General features: G+C 39.3%; 1 protein-coding gene across 6 annotated transcripts in view; it reads left to right on the top strand.

Moving 5' to 3' along the window:
* The window catches only part of ano1a (anoctamin 1, calcium activated chloride channel a), an 80,182-nt gene that overhangs the window by 47,004 nt on the left and 20,269 nt on the right, over positions 1-12,909 (top strand). For all 6 annotated transcript variants that reach the window (XM_086296916.1, XM_086296907.1, XM_086296925.1 and 3 more), the window contains exons 4-9: positions 2,255-2,353; positions 2,901-3,052; positions 10,522-10,576; positions 10,837-10,888; positions 11,606-11,661; positions 12,260-12,301. In XM_086296916.1, the coding sequence (XP_086153042.1) occupies positions 2,255-2,353; positions 2,901-3,052; positions 10,522-10,576; positions 10,837-10,888; positions 11,606-11,661; positions 12,260-12,301 (456 nt within the window). The remainder of the gene's footprint in view (positions 1-2,254; positions 2,354-2,900; positions 3,053-10,521; positions 10,577-10,836; positions 10,889-11,605; positions 11,662-12,259; positions 12,302-12,909) is intronic.

The following is a 12,909-nucleotide window of genomic DNA, read 5'->3' as shown; positions in this document are numbered from 1 at the left end:
ACTGTTTATATTATGCTAACATAGCTGTGTTGCTAGCAATCACGTAGCGACACAGCTATGTTAGCCAAACTTCAGTAACCCTACCTATGTCACAGCCGTTTAGTTTTCTGTCTGCATTTATGTTGGAAGTGATAGTAGAGCTGTACGTCTTAATTTGTTTCAGAAATCTCTCTGTCAGAACACGGTATATCATGTTTACGTGGAAACTAGCGAGCTAACTTCCTGCTGACTTCTAACTCCGTTAAATTTCATAAATTCGGTTTTCATGGATGCCTGGATGTTAAACTTAATTGTTACACCTGGTAAAGCAGCAACGCTGATCATTTTGTTACAGATGAAAGAATTTAAACTGTTTTTAACTCTCAGTGATGCCGCAGTGATCATGTGACTTGGGGACCTGCAGCTGAGTTTGGGCCCAGGCACGGCTAATGGCGTCAGACTTAAAGACCGGATAGCTAATCCAATAGTTATTAGTTAAAAAGTTAATTCACAGATTTGCTAATATAATAGCAAGTCTGTGAGCTAACAGGAAAGGGGAAAGGAAAGGCATTTTCAAATGAGGAGTGGAATCACCATTTTTAATGTGATAGTTGGAGAAGATCATATTTTTATAACTCTTTTTGAACAGTTTTATGTTTGGACGTTGCTTTAATTCCATATTCAGACTGTTCCACAGTTTCACTCCATGAACAGAAACACAAAACCTTTTTCTTGTAGTACGTACCTTCCCTGTTTTGAAGTTACAAAAACCCCTTAAATTATAACTTCTTTCAAAAAAACATACTCTGAATATTACCTGGCAGTTCTTTATTTTTTGCTTTGAATAGAATTTGTGCTGTCTGGAATTTTACTAGATCGACTGCAAAATAGTGAGTTTGTATGTTCCCTGTAACCTGCAATGTGGATGATTCGAATTGCTTTTTTTTGAAGAGTAAAAAGTGAATGTAATGTGGTTTTATAGTTATTGCCCCAGACCTCTGCACAATAGTTTAAGTATGGTGAAACCAGTGAACAGTATAGAATATGAAGTGATGTTCTGTCGAATATCAAGTATTTATTAATGGACTAATAATTCATTTTGAAATATTGATTTATAAATAGTGTTTTTATTTTTAATTAAATTGCTAAGTAATAAATTACTAATGTTTCAGTACATAAAATAATTAATAATGAATTTACAAATACATATCTGATTGCATAATTCATTATTCAAGCACAGAATCTCGATATGTGTGACTCTTGTGGTCCTCCATGCTCCCTGTGTTACTCCGGGTACACCAGCTTCCTCCCACAGCTAAAAGACATGCACTTAACTGGTGAATCCAAATATCCCCTAAGTGTGAGTCCAAATGGTTGTCTGTCTCTGGGTGGGAGCCCTGCGACAGACTGGCGACCTGTCCAGGGTGTACCCCGCCTCTTGCTGTATGGTAGCTGGCTCCAGCCCCCTGCGATCCTGATAAGGATAGGCTCTGGATAAGAGCCTCTCAAAGTTATTTATTAATTTTGTTTTTGTTTTTTTAAAAACAAAATCACAAAGGTGTTCTTTTGTGATTTTGCTTCCATCCATTTTTGTAAAATTGTGTCATTAGAGGACATAGCATACATTTTCACTGCTATGCAGGTAATACTCTGCTTTATCTGTTCATAAAGCCATATACCACACCAGTTAGTTAAAACGTGGAAAATTCCTTAAAGACATAAATGAACAGTTTTATAGGGGTATGGGCTATCATGATAATGATCAAAATCAAAGCGTCCTCTGAACACTCTGTTTCCTGACTTTTGTAGCTGATGAAAAAAATATTTAAAAAAAAAATACTCCAGGATGCTTCACCTCAGTCTGTGTAAATGGTTTGTGAATTTTGTTGAGATGCTAGGCTTAGATCTTGATGCCTAAAGGTCAAACTGGCTCAGAATTGCATAGGGGTATTTGCATCCTTTTATAATTGCTTATATCTGTACTTGTTATTCTTCACTGTGCATAAGTAATGGTATATATAAAAGTGATTTTAACTCTGCCCTTATGGATATAACTGAATTAAGTTTTACTTTAAATGATGAAAAAGGCTCTCTGCAGAAACACATAAGCATGTTTTTAACTTGATTCCTGCTAAGAAAACAGTAGAATGTGTATATATTATGTTTGTGCACTTTGCAATTTAGGATGTGCTCTTTTTTTGGAATTAATCCGTTAGAATTTTTAATGATGGTTTTTTTGTTTTTTTTTAATATCCAAACCTCTGTTGTATTTCAGAGTACTATCCCTGGAGTTGGCTTCTTAAAGATCCATGCTCCTTGGAATGTTTTGTGTCGAGAGGCTGAATTCATGAAACTCAAAATGCCAACAAAGAAGGTACTCCACCAATTATTTCCCATTTCTAAAATATGAACTCAGTGTTGCTGCTGTGCTTTGACTTCAGAAGTCTTCAGATGCTGTCCTGTAGCACAATCCTTTGCACAAAATACAAAATATCAGCTGACTCAGTCCAAAAATATCATATCATATCATACAGTCCCCTATTTGTATTAGTTTGTGCTTTTCTTAAAGTGTTTTGAAAGTATCTCCAATAATGTAGTCCAGTTTATGATCGCTGTAGTACCCAAGTAAATTATTTTTAAATTTATTGACCATCAGCCTGTTTTTAATAAACTGACAGCAAAATGTATGTGAAAGAACACAGCAACAGAAAGAACTACAGCTCTCTACACCTCAACCTTTCAAGGCTCTTGAAGTGAATGGCTGGTAAACACAAAATGGAAAAAGTATATATTACATTTTAGCTCTTGGAATGAAATCATTATTCAATCAAATTGCTACTTTTGGGTAGTTTTTGGATTGTTTGGTTTTGGTTTTTTTTTATTTCTTTTCTTTTCTTTTATTATTTGGATCTCCTCTGCAGGTTTATGAAGTGAAACAAGGCAGCAGTGTGGTGGAGAAGATCAGGATGTTCATTCACAAAGTTACAGCTCCTCTCCACCCTAAAGTCGATACCAGCCGAGCACAGTGTCAGAAACCCCTCTCTCACCCCTTCTCCAGAGAAAAACAGCACCTGTAAGTAAAATATCTGATTATAATTATAAAGACAATTGAAAAATAGTATATCTCAAACTTAGGCTTTTACACATGTTCTTAGGCATACACTATAGAACCCGTGTGTGTTGTCTCTGAGTTGTCCAGTTTGTTGACAACCACAAATTTGTAGCTTGTTACTAATTTCCAATTTCAACTCCAAAAGTTGATTCTGTTCATCTGGACGTTTTCAGTGGGAGAAACATTTCGTCACTCATCCAGGTGACTTCTTCAGTACATACTTCTTATAAACAGTACAGTAAATGTCCTGTTTATAAGATTGGGGAAACCTGCAGTCAGCTGAGACTGAAGAAGTCACTTTTTACTTTTAACTGCATTTTATGCTTTGGTCTTAAACTACAGGGAGTGCAGAATTATTAGGCAAGTTGTATCTTTGAGGAATAATTTTATTATTGAACAACAACCATGTTCTCAATGAACCCAAAAAACTCATTAATATCAAAGCTGAATGTTTTTGGAAGTAGTTTTTAGTTTGTTTTTAGTTTTAGCTATTTTAGGGGGATATCTGTGTGTGCAGGTGACTATTACTGTGCATAATTATTAGGCAACTTAACAAAAAACAAATATATACCCATTTCAATGATTTATTTTTACCAGTGAAACCAATATAACATCTCCACATTCACAAATATACATTTCTGACATTCAAAAACAAAACAAAAACAAATCAGCGACCAATATAGCCACCTCTCTTTGCAAGGACACTCAAAAGCCTGCCATCCATGGATTCTGTCAGTGTTTTGATCTGTTCACCATCAACATTGCGTGCAGCAGCAACCACAGCCTCCCAGACACTGTTCAGAGAGGTGTACTGTTTTCCCTCCTTGTAAATCTCACATTTGATGATGGACCACAGGTTCTCAATGGGGTTCAGATCAGGTGAACAAGGAGGCCATGTCATTAGTTTTTCTTCTTTTATACCCTTTCTTGCAGCCACGCTGTGGAGTACTTGGACGCGTGTGATGGAGCATTGTCCTGCATGAAAATCATGTTTTTCTTGAAGGATGCAGACTTCTTCCTGTACCACTGCTTGAAGAAGGTGTCTTCCAGAAACTGGCAGTAGGACTGGGAGTTGAGCTTGACTCCATCCTCAACCCGAAAAGGCCCCACAAGCTCATCTTTGATGATACCAGCCCAAACCAGTACTCCACCTCCACCTTGCTGGCGTCTGAGTGGGACTGGAGCTCTCTGCCCTTTACCAATCCAGCCACGGGCCCATCCATCTGGCCCATCAAGACTCACTCTCATTTCATCAGTCCATAAAACCTTAGAAAAACCAGTCTTGAGATATTTCTTGGCCCAGTCTTGACGTTTCAGCTTGTGTGTCTTGTTCAGTGGTGGTCGTCTTTCAGCCTTTCTTACCTTGGCCATGTCTCTGAGTATTGCACACCTTGTGCTTTTGGGCACTCCAGTGATGTTGCAGCTCTGAAATATGGCCAAACTGGTGGCAAGTGGCATCTTGGCAGCTGCACGCTTGACTTTTCTCAGTTCATGGGCAGTTATTTTGCGCCTTGGTTTTTCCACACGCTTCTTGCGACCCTGTTGACTATTTTGAATGAAACGCTTGATTGTTCGATGATCACGCTTCAGAAGCTTTGCAATTTTGAGACTGCTGCATCCCTCTGCAAGATATCTCACTATTTTTGACTTTTCTGAGCCTGTCAAGTCCTTCTTTTGACCCATTTTGCCAAAGGAAAGGACGTTGCCTAATAATTATGCACACCTGATATAGGGTGTTGATGTCATTAGACCACACCCCTTCTCATTACAGAGATGCACATCACCTAATATGCTTAATTGGTAGTAGGCTTTCGAGCCTATACAGCTTGGAGTAAGACAACATGCATGAAGAGGATGATGTGGACAAAATACTCATTTGCTTAATAATTCTGCACTCCCTGTATTTTAAGAGCTGCTTTTCTTTCATTGGCAGCATTTCTTTATCTTTGTGGGACAAACACACAATTATCCCATACATGATGTATTTGCCCAAAAACAAGGTTAACAAATCATCACTTAATTTAATTGTCGTAAAAGGAACTGTCCAATTAATTATTAATTACATTTATTAACTTGAAAAATGAATGTGTGTTTGACATATACCTTGACATTCAAAGGGCTGTGCATAAAAATATCTAAAAAGAGAATCAAATATGCTGGAGCCTACTTCCATAAAGTTAAACAGAAATTGCTTGCATCTTTAATTACATACCAACTGATGATATCCAGGTAAGTAAATCTCCAAAGGTTTATTCTGTTCATCTGGACGTAGCATTTTCAGTGGGAGAAACGTTTCGTCACTCATCCAGGACTGCCTAGAGCTTGGACGTCAGTATGAGCAAACGTAAGATGGCGGATAACAGGAACCACCTGAGATTCAGCCTCAGATGCCGACAAAACAGGATTACTCCTAAAAGTCTGCAAATGAGCTCTTCAGTTAAAGGCTTCCGGGCAACAAAAATCCTCCAGAAGGCACAGCATCAGCTGCTTAATGAACGGGTGAGGCAAACAAATTTTACCATCGACGTGCTAAAATCTCAAGAAGAGCGGATGCGACAGAGACTGACAATGCTTCTAGATGAGAATACTCTTAAAAAGGTGTTTGACTACACTGAGAAGGCTCGTCTAGCACAGCACACGAAGTCTCAGACCAGGCAACAAAGGAATTTTGACTTACTTGTTGTATGTCGGAAACCACGGCAAAATACGGAGAGTGTCCTCAACAGCCAGAAGAGAGAAGGATGCAACACCGATGTGGACAAGTGGGTGAAGAATTTGTCTGACAGACAGATCACCCAAACAGAGAAAAACATCCTTGCTAAAGGGTTGAATTTTGCTGTCATGCCGAGACAAATCCTGCTAGTGGAGCTGATCACAGCCACAGAAACAGCAATTTGAAAAAACAATATTGCAGAAGTGGAAGCAGAGCAACTACGGACGAAAGTTTTAGCCTGTCTCAGCAATGCAAAGCCCCCAGCATCCAACATCACCATGGAGGAGAGGAAGGCACTCACATAATTTAGTAATGACAACAACATCATCAACCTTCCGGCAGACAACTGTCACTGCTCAATCATGAAAATACTTATGAGCCCCTGAAACGAGACCCAGGTAGTGGTTATAGGAAGAGGGTGATAGACCGTCTGAAGCAGTTAGAACAAGACAATGTTGTTGACCGGACCTCATACCACAGGCTGTACCCAGGGGGGTCTACACCAAGTCTGTATGGTTTACCAAAGATACATAAACAGGACGCACCTTTAAGACCGATTGTCTGTATGATTAACTCGGTCAAGCCCAAGACAAGGTCTAGAGTGTGGCCCTTGCGTGTTGGCCCAGACACAAATTGTGTGAAGTTTAAGGAATCAAGTACATTCAAGAAATCTTTGACCAGGGGTTTATCCTCACAACACAGATGAATATTAAAGTCCCCCACTATAAGAATCCTTTCATAGTGAGTGATAAAACATGTCAAGAAGTCTGAAAATTACGAAGTAAACAAGTCATTATATTTAGGTGGACGATAGATGACTATAATTAGAACCACAGGACAGCCTAAAGTCAGAAGTTGGGACTCAAATGAGGTAAAAACACCAGGACTTTGTTTTAAATGCAAACAGATACAGTGTTTGATGATAGAGGCTACCCCGCCTCCCCTCCCACACAACCTGGGGGAGCTGAAGAAGCTGGCATCGGTGGGGCAGAGTTCCAGCAAGGGTGCCACTTACCAACGCGCAGCCATGTCTCAGTTAGGAGCATGGCATCCAGCTTATGAGTACCAAAGAAGTCCCGAAGAACATGAGTTCTATTTGATACGGATCTTGCGTTTAAGAGAGCTAATTTAACTCTCTGTCCATCCGTGGCAGCAGGCAGTATTTGTAGGTTGTTCATATTTGCTCCACCGCTCCTCGTATCCCGTCGGCATGGCGACCAATGAAGCAGCCTCGGGTGAGCGTGCTCCGATGACGTCGGGTAAATAGGAAGAAGGCAGCGCTGTTTGAGGCCAAAATAAAGTCCTAAACAGCCAGGGTCACCGATGGTAAGGACCCGCCGCATCCGAGTTCTGACCCGAACACGCTTCCCAGAGCGTGTGCCGCGCATTCGCACTGCCCTTTCAAAGGATTCCAGGGGGGATCACGGCGATGTAGTTCCCCCGGTACCGACGCCAGAGCGAGTCCTCCACATCGCTCGCTAACGCTGGAGAGCTTCAGTAGTGAGTCACGGATGTAAAGCAGCGTCTGTCGCTCATATACCAACAGGGAGTGAGTTTTTAAAACTAGCAGGGACACCACTAAGAACATAAAACGTAAACATTGCAGAACCGAGAGACGGCGTGCCATGACATCCGGCGCCATCTTCAATCTATTATTTAAAACAAAATTAAAATGAAGACAACAAAGTAGTTGACCCTATGTGAAATTTGCAAGTAAGCTTGCTTACTGGTTTGAGTTTCCAAAAATTCAGTGACGATATATTCAACAGGGATTCAAACCTTACCCAGGGCACCACCCTAGAGCCAATTCATTTGAAAGCATGTAGGCCTTAACCCATAGGGCCTGGCTGGGCTCAGCTTATATAGGTAAAGACCTACAGATCCTGTATTTTGTGGATTGGTGTACAGTTGAAGGTCTTGGTGATCTAATATACAGCTCCTTTAGGCATATGGAGTGCCACCTCTCTGGTGTGGAAGGAGCCTGAGCTTATGGTTGAGAAACCTCAACCTCATTTCACAGCCTTTTTGCTGAGGAGGCAGCACAGACCTTTCATTATTTGGTAGCTGCTACTTGTTGTAGCACCAGTACATGATCTACATGGTGGACACCAGAGATGAAAAATGCTGTCAGGTGAAAGCAGTCCTGTTGAGCTTTGTTGGCTTTTGGGATCCTGGATACACCTGTTAGGTACCAACTGAAACAAAACCTTGGTGATTTCTGAAAGGCTTTTGTTTGGTTCAAAGTCATTCGGGTAGACCATCAGAAAATTTTGGAAAGGGAAAATTTTCCCTACCCACTGTTTACTGGATTGCTATTGACTTCAACTTAGGATGCATTCAGGCAGTAGCAGCAATTTGAGTTTTCCTAAACAGTACTGACATGTCTGCTGTAGAGAAGGTAGTCTGGAAACACAGGGTCAGCTGAGATCCCTGGGATGGTTAAAAACATGCTTTAAATGTTGGGGGTTATCCTAGTTATTGTCTGAATTGCTGTGGTGGTCCACCTATTAAAAAGGGGGAACAAATAGTGTGCTTTAACAATTCTCAGATTCCCTGAGGAGCTCTATTTGAGGATACTAGAGAAGAACGTCTCCCCGTTAGTCAAATCTTGAATTCAGAAGTTAAAATGTAGCTTTTGTCCCAGTAGTGGGACACTCAAGGCTATTCAAGGATACATGGAAGGTTGTCCAGCCAGTCTTCATCTGAGTTTTGCACTTCAAGAATGTATTCAAATGCATCCTTTGAGATGTACACTACAGGGAGCTTTGGTAATATGGGGTTCTGGGCTTAATGGTTTTGGCTATTTGGACCATGTGCAACCATTGTGGAAACTTGGTTTTGTACTGCTGGCAAAGAGTAAGACTTCGCTGAGTGTACTGGACTCCAGTCTCTGTCACCAGTTTTAGTCATAATTTATGGATCAAATTTCTAGGCACAGCTAAGAGGTTGAGGATGTTGGATTCAATTTTCTCTGCATCTAATCCTAGCTTTTTCCAGTTGGTGTGATTCTGTTGGCTTTATGAAGCATTTAGGTTACTCTGGGGTTTCTGCAGCCAAAAGTAGAGCTACTAAGATGTGGATTGGAACTTCTGAGTCTGAGGCCATGGTTCTCAGTTGGAAAAGGTTGCAGTGCCACCTCCAGGTTGGGAATGAATTTCTGCCCCAAGTGAATACATTCAAGTATCTTCGTGGCTTTCTAGAAAGAGCCTAGAAACCCACTTTATACTCCGTAGCAAATAGCAGTAAGATAAGAAGCTATAAGGCTGTTTCTGAACAAGTCTTAAATAACAATTTTCAGTGCCTGCTGTACATTGAAACAGAGGCGATACAAAATGAAAATATAGGTTTTAGATTTATCAAGTGACCAAAAACTAATTTAAAAATATGCTAATTGTGTTTGATGTCAGTTGTGTGTTAATTTTAAACACCTTTAAAATGTGGATAATAAAGAAAGGAAGCTCGATGTATCCATTCAAAAACATTAAATAGTTGAATAAATGAGCAATGTTAGCTGACAGAGAGTGTTCTCCGAGGGAAACAAGAACATTACTATCAGTTTTAGAATTAAAAACCAGAGAGAAGATTACTGCAAATCTGGAATCAGAGAAAAATACATTCACAGGATAGACTTTGATATTTCATATTGTTTTTCTAAACTGAACTGAAGTTGGAACTGGCAACTTTACAACTTTATAACAGGAAAGCTGAAGCTTTCATCATGATCAGGTTCGCATAGTGATCAAATAAAGCTAGTCTACAGCAAACATTTATTTTATCAGCACAATGAAAGAGAAATCCCAGAATAAAAGATTTAGAATAACTTGACTAAATATAGGCTGCACAGGCTTTATGTTCTCTCTATAAGTGAATTTGCTTTTAAAGGCAGTAATAAGAGAACACTAATGTCTTACAGTCATCCTGCTGGGATGTATGGAGGAGAGAGTGGGCAGTGAGCAGCTATATTTGGAGCTCTGACTAACAGCTTGCAAGAGATATCCCTCCACATTTTCTCTGTTACTTAATGTTCGGCTCTGAAATCACTCTAACCTAAGCAACTTTCCTAGTTCTAGATTACAAAATGTATCTTACAAAGCATTTCTGGCTTCATTAGAAATGCTTTTGATTCCTACATATCTCCACAGTTGTCTTGAACTAAATGATGTAATTTCCAAAGAAATGTTACGTTTCTTGGTATGAAACAAGAACACCATTCAACCAATAAAACTGCAGCTGTAACATATTAATGCTGGCTGACAGAGCTGATGGAACTTATAAACAAGGCCAAACAACTACTATGAAAAACACAATTGCTGATTGACTGGAATGATTCAAAATGACCAACAGAATATCACCGAGAGGCTAATAAACATCACAGAACTGGAAAGAAGAACATGAGATGGGTGGGAGTGCCTGATCTGAAAAGAAACAGTTCATAATGAAATGATTAATAAATAATAATTAATAAATGAAAAAAAAGCCAAAAGCTTTATTTAAGTTGAGGGTTATCGAGGTAACATGGGGAATAGCTTTGTGGAATTCCTGTCTGATATTGGAATTATAACGGATTCACTCAGTTCAGACTTTCTGTGTGTTTTTCTTTTCCTGCATCTATTATATAGACTACATAGTGAAAAAGAGCACATTTCACAAACATGCCACAAGTGTTTCTTTGCATCTGTAACTCATCTGTGTTGTTTTCTTTTTTCTTTCTTATCAGATTTGATCTCTCTGACAAGAACAAGTTCTTTGACAGCAAGACTCGGAGCTCCATAGTAAGTATTTGTTTTAGTAGATGGATGGTTGAAGAGTTAATCCTGTATATATTGATACATGTCAAAATAAAGAAATAATTGTTTGGCTTATGATTATAAGGTTCTAATTCTGTACAACAAGAGAGTGGCTGGAATTGAACCAAAACACTTCATGAATCGGAGTTCCCTGCTTTGTTTTCTGTTAAATGTTCAGCTCCTCATCCTCAAAGAGACAAACTGCATTATTGCTACAGTTTTCTTTTTTGTTGTTTAACGGTCAGGTCTATGAGGTACTGAAGAGGACAAAATGCATCAAACCCAAATATCCCTTGGGTAAGAAATCTGCCTTTCTGATACTAGGAATGAATCAATGTGCAATTAATCCTAGTCTCTCTTTGATTAGGTCCACAGGCCGAGAGCGGTCTTGACACATGTAGAATTCCCCATCATGTCCATTTTAACCATATCAGTACAATAGCTGAAATATTAGATAATGAACGTCAATAATCCCACAGAGGATTTTTGACTGTGTGAGAAACAGAATTGTACTGAAAAAACTCCTTTATTCTAACACGAAAAAACAGCCTAACACAGTGAAACAATTTTTAAAGTCCACTTCTAGGTTTTAACAGCACCTGAAGAAAAATATTAAATTAAATTAAGAATATAAAATGTAGCTGACAGTCACATAACTCAGACGAAGGTCAGATTTGCACAACAAATGATAATAAAATTGTGACCACCAGCACTGTTATTATCAGCAAAAGTGGCAGTGATCTGCACAACTGTACAAAATACAGAAACTCTGTAGGACAGCAGCTTTGCACTAGCTTTTATTTATGAGCGATTTACTGAATATGTTGATGATCAGAGCCGACTGTGACATTATGCTCAAAAGCAACTCAAGGGCTTCAGATAACGAACTAATGGTTGATCATGCACTCTTTTCTGCATTTAATTATACAACATGGTGTGTGTGTGTGTGTGTGTGTGTGTGTGTGTGTGTGTGTGTTTCTGAATTATAATTCTGTTAAATGTGCCTTCATGCAGGGCTCACCAGTCTGCTAGCCAATGGTGTGTACACATCTGCTTATCCTCTCCATGATGTGAGTATCACACTTTTGGGCTCCCCCATGTTTGACTGAGAAGGCTGATGTTTATACACCACGATAATGATTATAGTTCAGTGGGTTTCCTAAAATCTACAATTACTAAGCTGCTTGTACACTATTATTTAAAAAGAAACAAAAAAACCAAAACATTGTTTACGTTTACTCTCAGCTCTCTCTGTGATTTTATGTATTTTTATGTAGCTCAGTTTAAGACAGTAATATTTTTTAATTGTGATGCTGTAATTGGGGCGGCTGTAGCTCAGGTGGTAGAGCAGGTCACCTAATAACCAAAGGTTGGTGGTTTGATCCCAGTCTGCTGTGTGACTCGTGAATGTACAAGTTGTGTAAAGTGCTGTGTGTGTGTTTTTAGTTCATGGTGTATTGACTTTTATTTCCATGGTGTCTTTCTACTGTTTTATCTTATATCTGCTGTGATTTTGTTGTTTAGTTGCTTGTAAAATGTAAATAAAATGTATTATTGTTGTTATTTTTACCAATATTCCTTTTCTAAATGTTAACCTAAAGTCAACTAGGGAGGCTGTTATACAGTGGAAATGTGTATAATACTGAATATGAAACCTGTGTGTTACAGGGAGACATTGAAGGGGTGAGTGCAGAACCTAATGACAGGAAGGTAAGTAGAGAATACAAATACTTCTTTGTAACAGTATTACACCAAAACATAGTCTATTAAAAAAAATCTCACTTATATTCAACCTAAACTGACTGATGACAAAACTGTGACCTTACACCCTGTTTTTAACTGACAATGGAGTTTGGAAGCTATCGTGGAAGCTCAAGTGAAGTAGAAAAGCACTACGTAATAACTAATAACGAGTCCATTTAGCATTACAGATACTGAATTAACTATCATGTATCTGGATGCACACTCAATCTTCCAGGTAAGGAAATCACAAAAGGTTGATTCTGTTCATCTGGACGTTTTCAGTGGGAGAAACGTGTCGTCACTCGTCCAGGTGACTTCTTCAGTCTCAGCTGACTGCAGGTTTCCTCTTCCTCTGATGGCCATGAGTCCCATTCACAGAGAGTTGGGGAATGGCTCCAATCACAGCATTGTGAGATGGTGACAGATGGACAATTAGACCCCCTGCTCGATTCAGAGATGGTCTCTCTCTTTTCACGTAAATGGCCTCCTTGACTCACCCTTAAACCAGCGTTCCTCCCTGTACAGGATGTGTACATTCTCATTGAAAGAGTGTCCACTGGCCTGTAGGTGTCACC

This window comes from Aulonocara sp. 'chitande type north' Nkhata Bay, linkage group LG1 (assembly GCF_057382095.1).
Source record: "Aulonocara sp. 'chitande type north' Nkhata Bay isolate Kocher_YH1m ecotype deep benthic linkage group LG1, A_spYH_male_GT1.1, whole genome shotgun sequence".
Taxonomy (NCBI): domain Eukaryota; kingdom Metazoa; phylum Chordata; class Actinopteri; order Cichliformes; family Cichlidae; genus Aulonocara; species Aulonocara sp. 'chitande type north' Nkhata Bay.
This window is presented reverse-complemented; position numbering and strand designations above follow the sequence as displayed.